This window comes from Oncorhynchus mykiss, chromosome 7 (genome assembly GCF_057628025.1).
Source record: "Oncorhynchus mykiss isolate SJ-2025 chromosome 7, ASM5762802v1, whole genome shotgun sequence".
NCBI classification, from domain to species: Eukaryota; Metazoa; Chordata; class Actinopteri; order Salmoniformes; family Salmonidae; genus Oncorhynchus; species Oncorhynchus mykiss.
This window is the reverse complement of record NC_143028.1, coordinates 27,742,120-27,764,122: the sequence shown is the minus strand read 5'-3', so window position 1 is coordinate 27,764,122 and position 22,003 is coordinate 27,742,120. Positions and strand designations below refer to the sequence as shown.

Below are 22,003 nucleotides of genomic sequence, written 5' to 3'. Positions count from 1 at the left end.
TAAACTCTGACTCATTAGATACATTTAGATTATATAAGTTGTATCAAAACATGCTTAGTACTGTTAGAAAGGTAAGAACTGTGGATTCTGATACAGGTGTCACCCACAACTTGACTATTACAGAGCCAGAGCAACAGCAGGCAAAGAAAAGCATTTTATTTAAAAAATAAAAATGTTTTGTTATTTTGTCCCCATGTTGGGGAATAAAATATTTGAAAGTCTAGGTGTTAAATAAAATATCTCACTAATTTAGGGTGACCACATTTAAAATACCCAAATGGGGGACAGCAGGATGATATTGTGGGACATTCATTGTCCAGTGTATCCAACATTAATCATTTTCAGACGCAGCACTCCCCCCTTTGGAAGATGCATAAAATGCAGACATATATCGCAACGTCTGCCTATGCCCAAACAGTAAATCATTTTTTTAAATAATAGAAACCCTCAAACCCCAAACAAGGCATACCAAATTTCAAAATGATAATTCTTCACGTTTTGCTGTGAAACATCCAAACTACATCTGCATGCCAATCATTTTTATGGGAATATGCATTTAGATATTCTTGATTTACTGTTTTGTAAGCCAATTAGAGCAGATGGTGTTAACAAACTATATAGCCTTTATGTATGTTGTTTAAATTGAAGCACATTCTGCCAAGCTGTGCACGCTGCTGAGTTTGACGCACGCCAATCATTTTTTGACTATTCGGCTAACCATCCTAAAATATTATTAGAAATGAGGTGGTGTTTTTGATGTAACAGTAAAGCTATGCTATTATATCTGTTTCTGTTATGTAGAATACTAATAATGATTATGTGATCTTCCAAGACATTGATTCAGCTTTGATCTAACTTTACTAAATGAGCACCATTGTGAGGATGCAGTGCGCTCCAGCAGCATTACACCCCTGCAGCACTACACCCCTGCTCCTTCGGCACCAAACAAGCTAATTGATGAGCACCAAGTACTACTATTTTGCCTTGCGCAAAATGTGGTGATACAGAAACGAGAGACCACGTGTGGCTGTTTTATGAAAATCTGGGAATATTTAGCCAAGAAAATATTTCTGGTTGGTCTCAGGGAATGTAACAGTTAGGAATGGAGACGTTCAAAATTGAGTAAAGTAGCAGCAAATATGTTGAATGAGCAACTAATGAGCATGGAGAGCCTCACAAGTTTGACTAAATTAACTTGTCTTTCAGTCTAAAATGTACTTACTTTGGTAGCTCTTAGTCAGAAGTACACTTTTTGTAAGAAGTTAGCTGTCCTAACTGTCCTCTCCAAATTTTGCTGGAATTTCAACCTGGACTCAGGGTTAGGTAACATAGTAAACTATGGAATAACACATATGGAATCATGTAGTAACCAAAAAAAGTGTTAAACAAATCAAAATATATTTTATATTTCAGATTCGTCAAAGTAGCCACCCTTTGCTTTGATGACAGCTTTGCACACTCTTGGCATTCTCTCAACCAGCTTCATGAGGTAATCACTTGGAATGCATTTCAATGAACAGGTGTGCCTTGTTAAAAGTTAATTTGTGGAATTTCTTTCCTCCTTCATGCGTTTGAGCCAATCAGTTGTGTTGTGACAAGGTCGGGGTGGTATACAGATGATAGTCCTATTTGGTTAAAGACCAAGTCCATATGATGGCAAGAACAGCTCAAATATGCAAAGAGAAACGACAGTCCATGATTACTTCAACACATAAAGTTCAGTCACTACGGATAATTTCAAGAACTTTGTGCAGTCTAAAAAAAAACAAAGCGCTATGAAGAAACTGGCTCTGGGAAGACCCAGAATTACCTCTGCTGCAGAGGATAAGTTCATTAGAGTTAACTGCACCTCCGACTGCAGTCAAAATAAATGCTTCACAGAGTTCAAGTAACAGACACATCTCAACATCAACTTCAGAGATTGCATGAAGCAGGCCTTCATGGTCGAATTGCTGCAAAGAAACAACTAATAAAGGACACCAATAAGAAGAAGAGACTTGCTTGGGCCAAGAAACACGAGCAATGGACATTAGACCGGTGGAAATCCGTTCTTTGGTCTGATGATTCTAAATTTGAGGATTTTGGTTCCAACCGCCGCGTCTTTGTGAGACGCAGAGTAGATGAACAGATGATCTCCGCATGTGTGGTTCGCACCGTGAGGCATGGAGGAGGAGGTGTGATGGTTTGGGGGTGCTTTGCTGATGACACTGTGTGATTTGTTTACAATTCAAGGCACACTTAACCAGCATGGCTACAACATAATTCTGTAGCGATACGCCATCCCATCTGGTTTGCTCTTAGTCGGACTTTCATTTGTTGTTGTTTTTTCAACAGGACAATGACCCAACCCACCTCCGCGCTGTGTAAGGGCTATTTGACCAAGAAGGAGAGGGATGGAGGGCTGCATCAGATGACCTGGCCTTCACAATCATCCGACAACCCAATTGAGATGATTTGGGATGAGTTGGACTGCAGAGTGAATGAAAAGCAGCAAACAAGTGCTCAGCATATGTGGGAAATCCTTCAAGACTGTTGGAAAAGCATTCCTCATGAAGCTGGTTGAGAGAATGCCAAGAGTGTGCAAAGCTGTCATTAAGGCAAAGGGTGGCTACTTTGAAGAATCTCAAATATAAAATATATTTTGATTTGTTTAACACTTTTTTTGTTACTACATGATTCCATATGTGTTATTTCATAGTTTTGATGTCTTCACTATTATTCTACAATGTAGAAAATAGTAAAAAGAATAATAAAGAAAAATCCTGGGATGAGTAGGTGTGTCTAAACTTTTTACTGGTACTGTATATATTTTCATAATGAGACAGGTTGAAATGTCTGACTGAAATACCAACCTGGACTCAGGGGTAAATGTAACATAGTAAAAGTAAATATAGGGCATAAAGAGACAGGTTGGAATGTCTGACTTAAATACAATGTATTCATTGTCCATCAACCATTTCATATGACATGTTATGAATTACAATTTGTACAATATATTACAAATTTCAATTGGAACAATATGTTACGAGTTGCAATTTATACATTATGTACCATTCTCTAAGGCCCGGCCACCTTGGTTACTGTTGCCACCTTGGTTACTGTTGCAACCTCGGTCAACATTATCCCGGGAAGCCCATATCCCCATACGAACCACTGGCAAAATCCCATTGATCTCAAACTGTGTTTTTAATACACAATTAAATTAAACACTACCCCTTCAGGATACTCTCGGATAATCAGGAGACTCTCGGATATGTTGTGGTGGACTGTCATTACAATTGCTTCATGGGATCCTGGTTAAAACCACTAAAAGTATAAGCTGTTGGAGGAGGGATGGGGTACTAAGCTAACATACAGTATGGAATTGTTTTAAAGTTGGTCATACCATGGATCATTTAGCTATTTGATTTAGAATTTTAGGACCCCTTTAGGTATTAAACAAAAACATTTGATAAAATATTGAATTTGGCTCTTCACTACTATGGCCCATAGAAACATATTGAATAGCACATTCATAAATGGGAGAAAAAAAAATAATACGAAATAAGGTTTTGAAGTGTCTGCCCTATATCTAGGAGATCTAAGAAAGTTCAGGTAATATTTTTGCTTTTTTGGAAACATATTTAACCCCATATTTACCTCCATACTTTCATTCCTTTGTATGTGTTTCCTTCAGATGAGTCTTGTGACACTTGTGTGGTTCGTAGAGCCAAACCCGTTCGGATGTTAAGGACGTTTTCGTGAGAAGACCGATTTTCGGGATGTCTCATGGTCTGACAATCACTGCTGTAGCTCAGCCACCTTCCACCGCAGGCGCAAGGATGACATAGGCGGTTGCGGTGGATTGCCAATGGAAAAACCCTGACATCTATAGCTTAAACTGACGGATTTTGATTGCGATTTTTTTAAATGTTACTTAGATTGATGTACGCGTGGATTTTAAATGAAGGACTTTAATTGAAGGTTGTAGTGTGGCTAGCCACTGGATGGCTCTGAATGCACTGTCAGCATGCAGCCAAAGTTAACTAACCACTTTTGGAGCTAACTGGGACTCTCAAATCGTATCCTAATGTCGACAGCAGATAAGAGTTGTATTCATAACATGAATAACTTAGCTAATATACATATATTTTTTAAATAAGTTATATTAACTGGCTAGCTAGCTAGTGTTAGCAACATTGGGTGGTCAATAAGACTGAGAGCTAGCTAACCAGCTGAGCTAGCAAACAATGTAACAAAAGTATAATTTCGGATTCTAAAAAATATTTCATCAACAGGCTCTGTATTTCAGGAATCCCAATAGCATGTACCCCTGGTGCACTGTTTAATTATTTAGCCATTTAAACAATTAGTTTTTGGATGAAAATGTATAAATTTTTGCAATGCCCTCAATGGCTTCCATGAGTTTAAAATGTAAGCTTGTCCAAGGTGTCGGACTCAACAACAGTTGATTGGTTGCCTCAAATTCTGGGGTGCGGCTTAGCAAAGGGAAAATCATCATTCTAAAAGGATTGTAGATTTTTTAAGAGGGAAAAAAGTTACATCTTTTAACTAATGGTGGCGCTCTAAACATGCACGGTTCCCATAGGTGTAGGGGTTGTACAACTAGCCATGCCTTCATTTTTCGGATTACAGGAATTACAGTACATAGAAGAAAAGCTAAAGTCGTAACCTTTTAACTGATGTAATCAGATCTCATGTCTAATTCCCAGTGCGTCCACTAACCGCAGTAGCAGATCACATGACGTGACTTGGCCACTTGAAACCAGATGTGTCTGGTTTGATCTGGTTTGGGTAGCGAACTGAACTGATTTTCAAGCCTTGACAACTTAAAACTGCCTGGTGGTAAGTATTGTTCCTAGAGATTATGGATATGCCTTTGTTGAAGGGATTTTTTGGGGGATGAAACCGTTCACACTTTAAGCCTGTATTGATTTAGGACGGCAGGCACTGGAACCTCACGCAACTAGGATTCATCTAAGCCCAAAGTCCCATCAAGATCCTAGTTGTGGTCAGGATCCAACTTGTGGTCAGAAGCTATGTCGATAGTAGTCTGCTAAAGGGAGAGTTTAGGTCTTCTGCTGCAGATGCTACCATTTCTGTTGGGGTTGGAGATTTGCTGCATGTCAAGAAAGTGTGTCCCCACTGCCACATCGCCAATGTTGGCATCATCCAGGATCTGCACTTTGATTCGCCGGGCAAGGGGAGGAAACTGCTCGATGAAAGAGATCTGCTCATTCCACTCAGGAGTGTTGGTGTTGGACTCCACTGACGTCTCACCCTTTAATAAAAAGCAGTATTTCTCAATTGAAGCAGTCCATTGATAAATTCACATACTGTAGGTCTTACAATTAAATTGTAAAAATCAGGCTAATTTCATTTTAGATAAAGGTTCATTATTTAATTTAACAAACTCCCAAAAGCCAGAGAGCGGTTAAGTGCTATTGTAATCCTATCCCTAGTCTTACAGTACATCAAGAGAAGGAATGCAGTAAAGGAAATATAGGGTTGTGCCGTGATGTGAATGAGGTGGCAGCCACAGTGACACACTCCATTTGTTTGGAAACAGTGGTGTGTTTGCCATTACCTTACCAGGAAAGACAGAGTGTACTGTACAAATAAAGGGACCACAACCCAGTAAACAAATAGTGGGTGTATTGTAAGAGTGAGTGTTGTTGGGAGTTGAGGCATAGAAACACAAGCATATCACAGGGAGGACATAGATGGCTTGTATGAGACCAGGCAGGTAGAGGTGAGATGAACTCAAATAAGGAAGAGACATCCCATATTAAAAAATATTACAATTTACTATATAACACTGCTGTACTTACTAGAGAAGTATGTAGTATACTGTAGAATACTGTACTACACACTGAAGTGTCCCTCGTTCATGTGTAGCACTTACTATTGACAAATTGGATCCTGGTCTGGTTAAGTGTGCAACGCCCATCAATGTTGGCTCAATAACCAACATTTTTTATTTAACATTGTTATCAGGAAATATTCCAAAAGTATGGAAAATCAGCTCTTGTGCTGAGACTCCATTATGTTTAATTAGGCAGCCCAGTTAAGAACAAATTCTTATTTACAATGAAAGCCTACCACAGCCAAACCCTAATCCGGACGACGCTGGGCCAATTGTGCGCAGCCCTATGGGACTCCCAATCATGTCCGGTTGTGATACAACCTGGAATTGAACCAGGGTCTATAGTGACGCCTCTAGCACGGAGATGCAGTGCCTTAGACTGCTGCGCCACTCGGGGCCCTAATTATAGCCCCATTTCAAGGCTTTGTTGTCTAACTAAGATTCTTGAATCCTTGGTAAATTAACAACTTTCCTCTTTTCTATCTGAGAAATGTATTTTGTATGTAAACCAATCATGGTTTAGGTATTAGGCATAGCACTATTACAGCAATCACTTTAGTTGCTAATGATCTTGTCAATGCTTTAGACACTCAAATTAAATGTGCTGCTTTGTTTGTGGACCTGTCAAAATCTTTTGATACTATTGAACATTTTATTAAATAAGTTGTCCTCGATAGGCCTGAGCTCTGACGCCTGTTCATGTTTTCATGATTATCTTAGTGACAGAACTCACGCCATCGTGATTGATGGGGTTAAAGGAAAACTCCACCCAAAAACAATCTTTTTCGATTTCTTTTGAAAACTTGATTGCTGACAAGCAAAACATTTTGGGACTATGTCAACAATGGACAAAATGAAACATATACCAAAAGATAGTTTTGGGTGGAATTATTGGGTGGAATTTTCCTTTAAGTCCGAATTTCTTGAAGTACGTAAAGGTGTTTCGTGGGGTTGAAACTAGGACTTCTTCTTTTCATTTTTTATATAAATGCTATTGGTCAATCAAAATGTAATTTAATCTATATGCAGATGACACTATTACGTACGCAATTTCCCTAACTGCTGACCTGGCTGTGACAAGACTAGTCTGATTTATCAGTTGTGCAGGAAGTCCTTACTGATTTAAAACTCGTACTTAATACGTGCAAAACAAATACGTTGTTTTTAAGTTCATGTAAGATTGTCTCAGCTGGATTACATCTTTACTCATCGGATGGTTCTTTAATCGAACGAGTCCCTGCATACAAATGCCTTGGTATGTAGAATGACAATGATTTATTGTTTAAAAAAACTTACGACTGACCTTGTTTACGAACTAAGATTTAAAGTGGCTTTTTTTTTTCAGAAACAGATCTGGTCTCTTTCTAAGCAGTAGGAAGCAGATTATTCAGTCAATCTTTCTACCTGTTCTTGATTATGGTGATACTATTTATCAAAGTGCAGCTGCTTTTAATCATAAACACTTGGATGCCGTTTTATCACAGGAGACAGTTATAGCCTAGTGGTTAGAGTGTTGGGCCAGTAACCGAAAGGCTGCTAGATCGAATCCCCGAGCTGACAAGGTAAAAATCTGCCGTTCTGCCCCTGAACAAGGCAGTTAACCCACTGTTCCTAGGCTGTCATTGTAAATAAGAATTTGTTCTTAACTGACTTGCCTAGTTCAATAAAAAAATGTAATAAAAAATGGACACCCTGTCAAAATAAAGGTTAAAAATAAAAACTATAGAATGTTGCAGTATATTGTAGAATATCCACACAAACAAATCACTGTAGAAAGATGACTACAGTAAGGTCCATAACCTACTTACAGGTTATGGAAAATTTGTTATTTTAGTATTTCTCCAGTAGGTTTCCTGAAGGAGAAAGCCTCCACTTCCATGTCACATATAATAAAACAAAAACACTACAGTAATTACTACTGTATACTACAGTCCACAAAAACACTACATTACACTATAGTATATACTACAGTTATTTTATTTATTTATTTTATTATTTATACTATAGTTAACTGTAAATAGTACAGTATACTACACAAAACTACATTACACTATACTATATACTACAGTTATTTTATTTTTACATTTTATTTATTATTTATACTATAGTTAACTGTTATCTGTAAATACAACAGTATACTACAAAAACACTACATTAATTACTATAGTATACATTGCAGTTTTCTTTTATTTATTTATACTACAGTAAAGTTAGCAAAAACACTACCAACCCTGGTTAAATAAAGGTTAAACAATAATAATTGCATACTACAGTATTTTGTCATGTGAACTGGCACAACAAAGAAAACCCTGCACTAACGACTGACTACACAAAACCAACTAAACCATTTAATAGACTAATTGTTATATGAATGCGACCGAAATCGGTTTGATATACCTTATTTCTAGCATATATCCAATAGATTCGGGTCAATTCCATTTAAATTCAGTCAATTCAGGAAGTACATTTTCCTCATGACAAAAATGAATTAGAATTTCAGTTTACTTTCTGAATTAACTGAATTTAAATGGAATTGATCAAAGCCTTGTTATTCAACATTAAAATAACCTGCACCTGTACCTGTTGGCCTGCGAATGTGACCTGTACGTAAGGGTCAATGAAGACCTTCTTGTCCCCCATCATCTTAGAGAAGCTACCCAGGAAGCCAGCGCTCATACTGGGTAAACCTTCTGCCTTGTAGATCTTCACCAGGAACTTAGCCCAGGGCCTCTCCATTGGCATTCTCTTGGGCAAGAGCAGGTTCCTACACAGAGAGGAAAGCAACAACAGCCCAATTTCAAATCAAATCAGTACAACTTAACTTATCCCCTCAGAGGCAATTAAGAAAGGCAAATTCAGGAATAGTGAGCAGTTAAAGCTTTCCTGCATCAATATTTTGTTGTTGTTGAATGAATGAACAATATGGGAAGCAGAAAAATAAAATGGGAAATCAGCCAATGATTTCAAGTAATAAACTCAGCAAAAAAAGAAATATCCCTTTTTCAGGACCCTGTCTTTCAAAGATAATCTGAATAACTTCACAGATCTTCATTGTAAAGAGTTTAAACACTGTTTCCCATGCTTGTTCAATGAACCACAAATAATTAATGAACTTGCACCTGTGGAACGGTCGGTAAGACACTAACAGCTTACAGACGGTAGGCAATTAAGGTCACAGTTATGAAAACTTAGGACACTAAAGAGGCCTTTCTACTGACTCTGAAAAACAGCAAAAGAAAGATGGCCACAGTCCCTGCTCATCTGCGTGAATGTGACTTAGGCATGCTGCAAGGAGGCAGGAGGACTGCAGATGTGGCCAGGGCAATAAATTGCAATGTCCGAACTGTGAGATGCCTAAGATGCCTACAGGGAGACAGGATGGACAGCTTATCGTCCTGGCAGTGGCAGACCACATGTAACAACACCTGCACAGGATCGGTACATCAGAACATCACACCTGCGGGACAGGTACAGGATGGCAACAACAACTGCCCGAGTTACACCAGGAACGCACAATCCCTCCATCAGTGCTCAGACTGTCTGCAATAGGTTGAGAGAGGCTGGGCTGAGGGCTTGTAGGCCTGTTGTAAGGCAGGTCCTCACCAGACATCACCGGCAACAACGCCGCCTATGGGCACAAACCCAACGTCACTGGACCAGACAGGACTGGCAAAAAGTGCTCTTCACTGATGAGTCGTGGTTTTGTCTCACCAGGGGTGATGGACGGATTTGCGTTTATCGTCAAAGGAATGAGCGTTACACCGAGGCCTGTACACTGGAGAGGGATCGATTTGGAGGTGGAGGGTCCGTCATGGTCTGGGGCGGTGTGTCACAGCATCATCGGACTGAGCTTGTTGTCATTGCAAACAATCTCAACGCTGTGCATTACAGGGAAGACATCCTCCTCTCTCATGTGGTACCCTTCCTGCAGGCTCATCCTGACATAACCCTCCAGCTTGACAATGCCACCAGCCATACTGCTCGTTCTGTGCGTGATTTCCTGCAGGACAGAAATGTCAGTGTTCTGCCATTGCCAGCGAAGAGCCCGGATCTCAATCCCATTGAGTACATCTGGGACCTGTTGTATCAGAGGGTGAGGGCTAAGGCCATTCCCCCCAGAAATGTCCAGGAACTTGCAGGTGCCTTGGTGGTTGAGTGGGGTAACATCTCACAGCAAAAACTGGCAAATCTGGTGCAGTCCATGAGGAGGAGATGCACTGCAGTACTTAATGCAGCTGGTGGCCACACCAGATACTGACTGTTACTTTTGATTTTGTTCAGGGACACATTATTCCATTTCTGTTAGTCATGTCTGTGGAACTTGTGCAGTTTATGTCGCAGTTGTTGAATCTTGTTATGTTCATACAAATATTTACACATGTTAAGTTTGCTGAAAATAAACGCAGTTGACAGTGAGAGGACGTTTCTTTTTTTGCTGAGTTTAGCTTAAAGTGAGTTATAAACACCACCCACCAAGGAGTAGTCTACATGGCTAATAAAATGTTAAGCATTTGTCTTAGGAGGCATATGACTTACGTCTCAATGTCATTGTTCTGACTGCCTAAAGGAGGCAAACTGGGCATTCCCATTGCGTCTCCTTTCATCACAACACTCAAGGTGCACTTCACAAAACCTTTTATCCCTGTCCGGGTGTCACTGGGATCAGTAAGGGGAGCCCATTTCTGGTAGAACCTGTGCTCTGTTGCGACAGAAAGAGAGACTTCTTTATGAGTAAAAAAATACAATGGCTGATATTTCTATTGAATAGTGATGTCAAAATGAATGACTATCCCAACTCCCTAAAATTCCAATATTGAAAGAATAAGGACTATTCCCTTTAACCTTTAAATCATAGTCTTATCAGGGCACCACAGAGTTTATCTTCCCTTTTATACATGCTTCCAAGTTTTTGTGTCATATCCTGTTTACCTTGCTGACTGTACACAGTGCTGATGTCAATTTTGAATGTGCCGATAAGTGTCATCATTAATCCCAGCATCTTTTTGTGAACAACCTATGTGGTAAAACAAAGGCTCAGTATATCCAAGGGTAACATTACATTATCTTAACTGATCCGGTAAGCCCAGGACATTATGTATCACACCACATGATCCTGTGGTTCCAGTGTGCAAAAGCTGCTTCAGGACAGCTTTCACTTTACACTGATATATATTGAATCAAATTCTGATTATCAAAAATGTCAAGTCGAGACATACAACTAACTAATTTTACAACTTACCGTTATCTCAATAACTTTATCAAACAGAACATCTTGTGTCTCCTGGAACTCAAACATGAAGTTCTGAGAGAGGAAAGAAACATTGAAGTAGCGTGTGGGGAATTGAAACCTTAAGTAAAGAGTCTCTTGGATACCTCCACATATAAAGTAAATTATCTTATTCGATTACACTCAACATCATATGTATTTGGACAGTGAAGTAAACATTTTTTATTTGTCTCTATACTCCAGCATTTTGGATTTTGGATCAAATGTTGCATACGAGGGTATTATTTGAGGGTATTTTCACACATATCAGTTTTACTGTTTAGAAATGAAAGCATTATCTAGTCCCCCCATTTGAAGAAGTCATAAGTATTTGCAATTTGTTTTTAGGTTATGTTTTTCCCAATAGGAGCTGATCTGTGAATAATGACTGGAGTAATTTTTTTTCTAAGTTTGGAAGATAAGATGTTTCTGAACACAAATTAATCCTGATAATGTCATGATTAAGAAAAATCATGAATAATAATGACAGGGGAGTTTAGCATTTTCAGGGGGTATGTGAATTTGTGCCTATGTAACTTTCTCACTCATCCCTATTCACAGTTCAGTTTATCCATAATCATGGTAGCACTAGTATCCAAATTAATTTAGAAGTGTTCAGAAAAATCTTCTATTCTTACTTACAATAAAAGTGACTCCAAAATGACACAATACATTATTCACCATTCAGTTCCTATTGAGCAAAACATTATCTGGTGAAAAAGATATGCATGAAAATACCCTCAAATAAAAGGAGACATTCTGAAATGTCGCCTCATATGAAATATTTAATTTGAAATTCAAAATGCTGGAGTATAAAGACAAATGTAACATTTTAGCTTCACTGTCCAAATACAAATGGTGTTGAGTGTATATTCTACACCCCTGAGACTCAGGGTTAAATAGCCCACCTCATTGTAGAATGGACAGTTGGTGGACTTCTGTGTAGCGGTTTTCTTCTTCACTTCTCCCACTCTGATGTACACGGCTGGGTTTATGTTCACGCCCACCAGTTTCTGGGCCTCCAATACATTCACATTAACCTGAGAGAAAGAGCGACTTTAAGGTGCTGGTCTTGAAATTAAGTTTTTCATGGGACAAATAATGGTGTGATCATAAAGATTAGATGGACCCAACTTTGTCCCGCTTTAAATTAAGTGCAATTCATGAAGGCCTTATCAAGCATTAATAAAGGCTTCAAAATCACTATATTATCGTGTCACAAATCATCTAGAACTGTATGTCATGCTCTATCAAGGATTCATAAATGTGCCATAACTGTGACATAACCACCAATGTCAAATGTGACATAACCACCTATGTCAAATATTACATAACCCAGTGCTTTTTAAAGGGTGACATAAGCATCTCTTAATAATGGTGTTGGGGGAAACTTTTCCTTTGCCTTCTCCTCCATAACTTTCATCACTCACCTGGAAGCTCTGTACTCGAGGTGTGGCGGCAAGCACATGCTTTGAAAGAGGTCTGCAACGACTAAAACACAGACAACTCAGCATAAAAATATAATCGTGTCTAAAAATTCCTCTACAGAAACAAGATAAAAAAAACACCTTAAAAGGGGAGTGAACATTATGTTGGCAGACTCCATGTCTGATATATCATAATCGTCATCATCCTCGTCATCGTCTTCATCATCCTCGTCCCCGGTTTTGACCAGACCGCGCCCTAATTTCCTGGTCTCTCGGTCGAGTTTCTCGGGTCGCAGACCCTGTTTTAACCTGAGAGTCAGAGTATCATCATTTGGATCATTGTCATATGAAATACAATAAGAAATACAAATACAGGTGTCTGGACAATTGAACAAAATGTCTAACACTTGAGAAATCGTCCACAGAAACATTCCATATGACTATAGTTCACTGAATGTGATCTTATCTCAGAATGGCATCAATCAATCAAATTTGAGCACTCCTCAATAATCTCTCAATTATAGTGTCTAGGACTTACCTAGGTTCAGCAAAACCTGAGTTTCTGATAAAAAGACCTGAGCTGAGAAAGGGGGAAAGGAGAGAAATGAGAAGAGAGTTTGAAATGTGACTTGAAGATTTTTTTTTTAAATATAATGATATATTAATTAATCAACATTAGGAAGAATATAACAACGTCGGTGAGCATGCAATCTGTTATCAAATATAGACAAATATGGTGGACGAAATGGGGCAGTATTCTACATACTATTCTTTCACTCACTCATCATTGTCTTCCACATTGAGGAATTCCTCACCCTCCCATCCACCGGCAGCACCTTGCACAGGGTGGTATCGTACGTCCAGCTCAATGTATATCTGAACATATGAAGTATATAAAAAGTGCCTTTATAGATAAATAAACCTGTGTGTGTGTGTTGTGTTGTGTTGTGTTGTGTTGTGTTGTGTTGTGTTGTGTATGTGTGTACCAGGATCATACATTTAAAAAATGCATTCCACAGTAAAGTGGAGGTTCATTCTCGGTATCCTCCCTGCAGAAGCCTCCACTGGGGTATGTGTTTGACTTACATTTGTCTGGCTGTGGTTGCTGTCTGTCAGTGGCTCTCGGAGTATCAGTCTCCCAGAGGTCACCACATGCTGAAGACTGATGATTAATTTACCCAGGAGCCTGAGGGAGACATCACAGTCAAACAGTGTTCGATCACCCCTCCATATATGCATATTATATATATCAATTGAATTAAACAATAGATTCAATTCAGCATTTGTCTTTTGTTGGGATTTATTTTTCCTCTCAGTGAAGAAAGGTTGGTCACAAACTCTACATACTGTAAGGTAGACAGGTTGGACTGCGGAGAGGTTTACTTGTGTGAGGTGCCGAGGAGACAAAAAGCTGGTTACTCCTCCTTAAAACTCTCCTCGTGTCCATATAGATGCGTAAAGTGTGCACTGGACAAAAACTGTTCTGTTCTTCCTCCAGAGAGGAGAAAGGCGGGGGGTGAAAAGCATTCTAATCTGAAGCAATTGTAGGACCGGATGTAGGGTAACCTTAGATAACCCCAGGGCAAATTGCAGGCACAAGTGATGAACTGCATGCAGCTCACACACTTCTTGATTTGCAGAAGTAAGGGCAAGTAGCAAAGCAGTTTTGAAAGAGAGGCACTCACGCTTTCCATCGGCTCTCAAGGCTGGTATGAAATACTGTAGCTTAGAGCACAATAGACAGGGGTGTGTGCTTAGTCCCTTCCTATACTGCTGTACTCCTTGTTTACACATGACTGCGTGGCCAAGCACGACTCCAATATCTTCATTACGTTTTCTGACAACACAACGGTAGTAGGCCTGACAACCGACACCGTTGAGACAGCCTATAGGGAGGAGGTCAGAGACCTGTCCGTGTGGTGCCAGGACAACAACCTCTCCCTCAATGTGATCAAGACAAAGGAAATGATCACGGACTACAGGAAAAGGAGGGCCGAGCATGCCCCCATTCTCATCGATGGGGCTGTAGCGGAGCAGGTTGAGAGTTTCAAATTCCTTGGTGTCCACATCACCAACAAACTATCATGGTCCAAACACACCAAGACAGTCGCAAAGAGGGCACGACAACACCTATTCCCCCTCAGGAGACTTAAAATATTTGGCATGGGTCATCAGATCGTCAAAAATGTTATACAGCTGCACCATCGAGAGCATCACCGCCTCAAAGTGCTACAGAGGGTACTGCGTAGGGCCCAGTACATAACTGGGGCCAAGCTTCCTGCAATTTAAGACCTCTATACCAGGTGGTGTCAGAGGAAGGCCCAAACATTTTTCAAACTCCGGTCACCCAAGTCATAGACTGTTTTCTCCGCTACAGCATGGCAAGCGGTACAAGAGCATGAAGTCTCGGTCCAAAAGGCGCCTTAACAGCTTCTACCCCGAAGCCATAGACTACTGAATAGCTAATCAAATGGCTATCCGGACTATTTGCATTGACTCCCCCCCCCCCCCCCCCCTTTTTTTTACACTGCTGCTACTCGCTGCTTATTATCTGCAGTTGAAGTCGGAAGTATACATACACCTTAGCCAAATACATTTAAACATTAACCTATCAAGAAGCTTCTAAAGCCATGACATCATTTTCTGGAATTTTCCATGCTGTTTAAAGACACAGTCAACTTAGTGTATGTAAACTTCTGACCCACTAGAATTGTGATTCTGGGAATTATAAGTGAAATAATTTGTCTGTAAACAATTGTTAGAAAAATTACTTGTGTCATGCACAAAGTAGATGTCATAACCAACTTGCCAAAACTATAGTTTGTTAACAAGAAATTTGTGGAGTTGTTGATAAACGAGTTTTAATGACTCCAACCTAAGTGTATGTAAACCTCTGACTTCAACTGTATACATAGTCACTTTACCCCTACCTACATGTACATATTACCTCAAATACCTTGACTAACCCATAACCCCGCAAATTGACTTGACCACTTCACTTTTTCCACAGTTTGTTATGTTAACGCCTTATTCTAAAATTAATTAAATTGTATATTGTCCTCATCAGTCTACACACAATACCCCATAATGACAAAAGAAAAACAGGTTTTTATACATTTTAGCACATTTATTATAAATAAATAAATAAAATATCACGTTTAGTATTCAGACCCTTTACTCAGTACTTTGTTGAAGCACCTTTGGCAGCGATTACAGCTTTGAGCCTTCTTAGGTATGACGCTACAGGCTTGGAACACCTGTATTTGGAAAGTTTCTCCCATTCTTCTGTGCAGATCCTCTCAAGCTCTGTCAGGTTGGAGGTGAAGCATTACTGCACAGCTATTTTTAGGGATCTCCAGAGATGTGCGATCGGGCTCTTGCTAGGCCACCCAAGGACATTGAGACTTGTCCCGAAGTCACACCTGCGTTGTCTTGGCTGTGTGCTTAGGGTCATTGTCCTGTTGGAAGGTGAACTTTTGCCCTAGTCTGAAGTCCTGAGCGCTCTGGAGCAGGTTTTCATCAAGGAACTCTCTGTACTTTGCTCCATTCATCTTTGCCTTGATCCTGACTAGTCTCCCAGTCCCTGCCACTGAAAAACATCCCCACTGCATGATGCTGCCACCACCATGCTTCACAGTAGGGATGGTGCCAGGTTTCCTCCAGACGTGACGCTTGACAGACGTGACCAGAGAATCTTGTTTCTCATGGTTTGAGAGTCTTGTTTTTTGGCAAATTCCAAGCGGGCTGTCATGTGCCTTTTACTGTTGAGTGGCCTCCGTCTGGCCAAACTACCTTAAATGCTTGATTGGTGGAGTGCTGCAGGTATGGTTGTCCTTCTGGAAGTGTCTCCCACCTCCATAGAGGATCTCTAGAGCTCTGTCAGTGACCATCAGGTTATTGATCACCTCCCTAACCAAGGCCCTTCTCCCCCGATTGCTCAGTTTGGCCAGCTCTAGGAAGAGTCTTGGTGGTTCCAAACTTCTTCAATTTAAGAATGATGGAGGCCACTGTGTTCTTGGGGACCTTCAATGCTGCAAAAATGTTTTGGTACCCTTCCACAGATCTGTGCCTCGACCCAATCCTGTCTCTGAGCTCTACGGACAATTCCTTCGACCTCGTGGCTTGATTTTTTGCGCTAACATGCACTGTCAACTGTGGGACCTTATATAGACAGGTGTGTGCCTTTCCAAATGTATTTTACCTTTATTTAACTAGGCAAGTCATTTAAGAACAAATTCTTATTTTCAATGACAGCCTAGGAACAGTTGGCCAGTTTAGTAAGCACAAGGTTAGCTGTGAGGTTTTAGTTTTAGCTAAGCTGTTTGTTAGTTAAACTGGTAGTTAGCTAGCTGGCATTTGCCTCGTGGGCTAGTAGCCTAGCTTGAGCTAGCCGAAGAAAGTCGCGTGGGTGGCATCTTTCTCTGGTCTTGCATGTCCCTTTGGCTGTAGCACCAGTTGGACAGGGCAGTGAGCACAAAATGAGTGAATGCTAGGTGCGCTAAATAAGGGAGCTGGATAGCAATTCCACCATTGGTGGGTAGGACTAGCTAGAAGCGGTAACGTAAATTCACTCACTTTTGTACATCGTACAATTGACCTTATTTTAGCTCCCAATACTTGCAGATCAACTGTACAATACCATTGTAAAGCACAATTTTCCCCTTTCCAATAAAATCCATGTCGAGACCTCCACGCTGCCTGTTTCTGCATGATTCAGGAAGGCAATGAGCGCCGTCGGGTCTTTTTAAAAATGGTGTGTGGGGAAGCAAGACTACTGCGTGATAGTGAGAAGGAGAGATGTCTTGTGGGGAAACAGCTTTTTTTTCACTCGATCTGTCCAACTTATCACCTTATCGCCTCTACAATGTAAATAAATCACTATAAAGAGTTTATATAATGTGTCATTACATACCTATTTGAAGGTTTGTGTTGAATTTGAATCGGGTTTTTAGGGCGGTGCTAAAGTGATCTTCAGAAGTGAACAGTGGCTTTGAGAGTCCTGATCGCTTGCAGTGATGATGCAAAACATGACTAGGTATCCCCCCTTACCCCCGTCACTGTCCATCTCTTGTTTTTAAACGATGAGAGAAGTGCTACACCTGGTGGAGAGAGATTGTAAGACAGAAAGAGTTCCTTTATGTGTGCTGTTCGTTACGGCATGACACGTCACAATGTAATGGAGGGTCAGTTTTTTCAACTTTTCTTCAATACTATAGAGCCATTACCATGTCGATCAACGCTTGAATAGAAACGTAGTTCACACCCCAGATTTTGAAGTCAACACAGTCACTACAGTCCCATTCGTTTTCTTTGCAACCTCGTTTGAATGTCGCGGTTGCACACATTTGTACGGAATGGGCGGAGTTTACGTTAGCTAGTTTGCCTTGACGAGTTAGCTAGCTTGGTTAGCTCGCTTTGCAGTGTTAGCTAGCCTAGTTTCGAGAGCCTCTTTGTTTCACACGCAACGACTTATAAAGGGGGAGGGTCGGGAGGGTCCCTCCCGGTCGCAGCGCAGCTTGTCTGTCTTCGACAGAAGTGGCGATACCCCAAAGAGAGATATCGTGAGATATCGAACAATTATTTAAAAGAGAACTACTATTGATATGTGTGGCCTTGCATTTCACAGTTACGTCATATGATCTGTAGACTAACCTGTTGCTGAAAACCTTGCTGCAGTTGTACAAGCTGACAGAGAGTACCTCGTGCTTGATGACCTTCCCATAGGTTGGCCACCTGAAGTGCTGCAGAAATGGAGACATTCAAGAGTATGGAATAGCTGTTAATAATTTGTGAGGGGGCGATGTTCTCTCATCAATCACACATTTGCTTGCCATTTCCAGGATCCCAGGACAGAAGTGAACTTTGTATTTTGTAAACAAAACACATAAAAGTCACCGATGACATCTATATTTAAAGTTTTGCTAAAGAGGGACCAACATGATTGGAATTTCTGCAAAACTTTTCAGGCATTCGTTCATTGTTGTTGCGCTGTAGATACATTTGTAAAAAAAACTTCAGGAAAACAGTAACACCATAAAATGGGATCATGCATGTGTCTGTTCAAATTGTATAATAGCATCAATCAAACATATCTGTAATTAGCAAAAAGATCATTTGCAGTCGATAACTGCCACTAACTAACCCTCAACAACTGCGAATGCAAACAAGAAACTGAATACGCTTCTTTACGAGTGACATGGAGACTCCTCATGTTGATTCAGTACCACCTTCAATTTGTGTTTGTGAAAGGTTAACCCCAGTCTGTATTTTGTGTGTGCATGCTTGTCACCCAGTGCCACTGTGAGCTTAGCACCCGTGTTTGCTATGTGTGGAGAATGTCCACCCATTACCGGTAAGGTAAATGACAACTTGATGACTCACAGAGAGAAGAATAGAGTAGTGATAGCATTGCTAATAAAATATCATACAAAGAACCTGGAGCAGTAAGAAGAGAGAGAGCAAGCTGTTCCTGGGGCTCTGTTCACAAACACAAAAAGACCCCACAGACCTCCAGGACAGCAACACAATTAGACCGAACCAAATAATGAGCAAACAAAAATATAATTACTTGACACATTGGAAAGAATTAACAAAAAAACTGAGTAAACTAGAATGCTATTTGGCCCTAAACAGAGAGAATACCTGACCACTGTGACTGACCAAAACTTAAGGAAAGCTTTGACTATGTACAGACTCAATGTGTCACGTTCTGACCTTAGTTCCTTTGTTTTTGTCTTTGTTTTAGTATGGTCAGGGCGTGAGTTGGGGTGGGCAGTCTATGTTTGTTTTTCTATGTTAGTTTTTGAGTTCGGCCTAGTATGGTTCTCAATCAGAGGCAGCTGTCAATTGTTGTCCCTGATTGAGAATCATACTTAGGTAGCCTGGGTTTCACTTTTGGTTTGTGGGAGTTTGTTTCTGTGTGAGTGTTTGGGCCCCATGGTACTGTTTCGGTTTTTACTATGGGACAGCAGGAGATCGAATTTGAATCTTGAAACAATGTTGAAAATGTCGGAGACAGACAGCAAGGTTTATACAAATCTCCGCTGTTGAAAACTACATGTTATTCTAAAAGAAATGTGAGAGAATGTCTAGATGTTTTTTATAGTGGAGATCAAGTTAATAAATTGCTTGGCTGATGGATTAAGCTGTATTTTGAGGCTTGGTTGGAATTGTGGTTGGAATTGCAGTATTTATTTTGTTTGAGAATTAAAACGTGAGCTAGCAACTTTTGACAAACTGGTTTCGTCTGGACAAGCAAATGGTTGCTTAGCGCAACCAGATACCAACATGTTCTGTGGAGAAAAAAATTAGGAAGTAAACTGAAATTCCATTTAGGAAGTAAACTGAAATTCCGTTACAATAATTGAAAAAGGGCATCTCTTTTCAATAAACTGAAAAGGAGATTTAAAAAAAAAAAAGTTTAAAAAAAATCATTTCCTGAATTGAATGATTCCAACTCAAATTGACTACAACCCTGATACTGGGCCAAATATTTAATTCAAGAAGGATCTTACCTCATTGAAAATGGCAAAATTTTCACACTGAAGAATCTTGGTTTTGTGGGTAAAACCTAAAAAATGGATAAATATGCTGAGAAGACTGGACACATATTACACACATTGTATGAATATACTGTAGGACAGAAAACAGTAGACATAATTACACTTGCAAAAACTTGAAAATAAGTAAATTAACCACCGTAGTTTTAATAAGACACTGTTTTCTTGAAATTGAATGGGTAGTTCTTGAATTGCAGTGGCATTTGCGCCCCCCTTCTTTGCAAGCATGAAACACACTTTAAAATGGCAAATAGTTACACATCATACATGTTATTGTTTATATTGAACTGTTTACCATTGATACAACATAATGCAAGTCCTTTATTCTACAAAACATTATGATTTGTTGAAAGTACTTGGCTCATCCCAGTAGTCATCCAGTACAGTTGTATTGACATTAGGGAATTTATAGTATATCTATAATTTTGAATGCAAGAAAGTAAGTATTGTACAGATCAATAAAAACAAAATCCTATTAAAAATATATATAAATCATTCCTACATTTTGTTGTTGGTGTTATCGCCTTGAAAATCACTTATTACAAAGATATTCAAAGATCCTTGAGGGCAAACTGTTATCGGGGGAGGTGTCTATATTAAAGAGGATTACTAGCTATCTCATGACTCCCGCCGAAGTTGGCTCCCCTGCCTGTTTCGGGCGGTGCTCGGCGGTCGTCGTAACCGGCCTACTAGCCGCCACCAATTCCTTTTCCCTTTTAAGTTAGTTTATTCTTATGAGTTGCACCTGTTACTATTTGTGTTTTCTTGATTTGCTTACTTCTTTAAGCTTGTGAAGCCCACCCTTGTTTGTGCGGGATTATATTTTGTTCACGTTTTGCGGAAAACACTGACCAATCCAAAGCACAGGGTAACTTTATTCCAGCACAAACACTGACCAATCCAAAGCACAGGGTAACTTTATTCCAGCACAAAATGGTCATGCCCAAAACGGGCATGACCATTTTGTGCTGGAATAAAGTGCATTTCTCCGTGAACCCTCTGCTCTCTGCACCTGATTCCTACTTTCCCCTACTAGTCATCCGTGACAGAATCCCGCACCTTGTCATGGAATAAGCAGGAGCAGCCACACCTCTCCCATCGATGGAGGAGAGGGTCTCCATTACACCACCATTCTTCACCGGATTGGGTCAGCAATGTATCAGCTGATGGAGAGGATGGACCGATGGGAGAGGAGTGGCCTTCCCACCTCTCCTCCAGCGCCCCCTCCACCAGCACCACCTACCCCTGCTTCAGCGTCCGACTCCGGTGCCCTGCGTCTGGTGGTCCCCAGGGAGTACGATGGGTCGGAGGCTGGGTGTCAGGGGTTTCTCCTACAACTGGAGTTGTACCTAGCTACCGTCCGTCCGACTCCCTCAGGGGTGGAGAGCGTGAGTGTCCTCGTCTCCTGTCTGACTGGGCGAGCCCTGGAGTGGGACAACGCAGTGTGGAATGGCCCAGACTCGGCGAGGGATCACTACCCCGAGTTCGCCCGCCGATTCCGGGCTGTGTACGACCACCCACGGGAGGGCTGGTCCACCTGCGACAGGAGACGAGGAGCGCGCAGGACCTTGTCCTGGAGTTCCGGACCTTGGCCGAAGGGACGGGGTGGAACGACAGGGTTCTGATGGACCACTATCGTTGTAGCCTCAGGGAAGACGTCCGCAGGGAGCTAGCGTGTCGGGACACCACCATCTCCCTGGATGAACTGATAGACATGTCCATTCGTCTGGACAACCTGCTGGCTGCCCGGGAGCGTCAGAACGGGCCCTGTCGATTCCACCTCCAGGCCCTCCTGCTCCCATCCCCATGGAGTTAGGGGGGCTGCATCGAGGGGGACCGGAGGAGGAGTTTCCTACTGCACAAGTTGTGGTCGGCGAGGACACAC

The 22,003-nt window shown here is 40.8% G+C and overlaps 1 protein-coding gene across 1 annotated transcript in view; it reads right to left on the bottom strand.

The window, feature by feature from the left end:
* Nucleotides 1-22,003, bottom strand: part of fer1l4 (fer-1 like family member 4) — a 97,939-nt gene that overhangs the window by 70,906 nt on the left and 5,030 nt on the right. The window contains exons 2-14 of the mRNA XM_036983157.2: nt 20,074-20,129; nt 18,212-18,300; nt 13,646-13,745; nt 13,341-13,435; nt 13,098-13,139; nt 12,701-12,868; nt 12,563-12,623; nt 12,041-12,172; nt 11,106-11,168; nt 10,796-10,880; nt 10,403-10,565; nt 8,447-8,630; nt 5,095-5,281 (exon numbers count right to left, since the gene is read on the bottom strand). Coding sequence (XP_036839052.2) covers nt 5,095-5,281; nt 8,447-8,630; nt 10,403-10,565; nt 10,796-10,880; nt 11,106-11,168; nt 12,041-12,172; nt 12,563-12,623; nt 12,701-12,868; nt 13,098-13,139; nt 13,341-13,435; nt 13,646-13,745; nt 18,212-18,300; nt 20,074-20,129 — 1,425 coding nt within the window. The remainder of the gene's footprint in view (nt 1-5,094; nt 5,282-8,446; nt 8,631-10,402; nt 10,566-10,795; nt 10,881-11,105; nt 11,169-12,040; nt 12,173-12,562; nt 12,624-12,700; nt 12,869-13,097; nt 13,140-13,340; nt 13,436-13,645; nt 13,746-18,211; nt 18,301-20,073; nt 20,130-22,003) is intronic.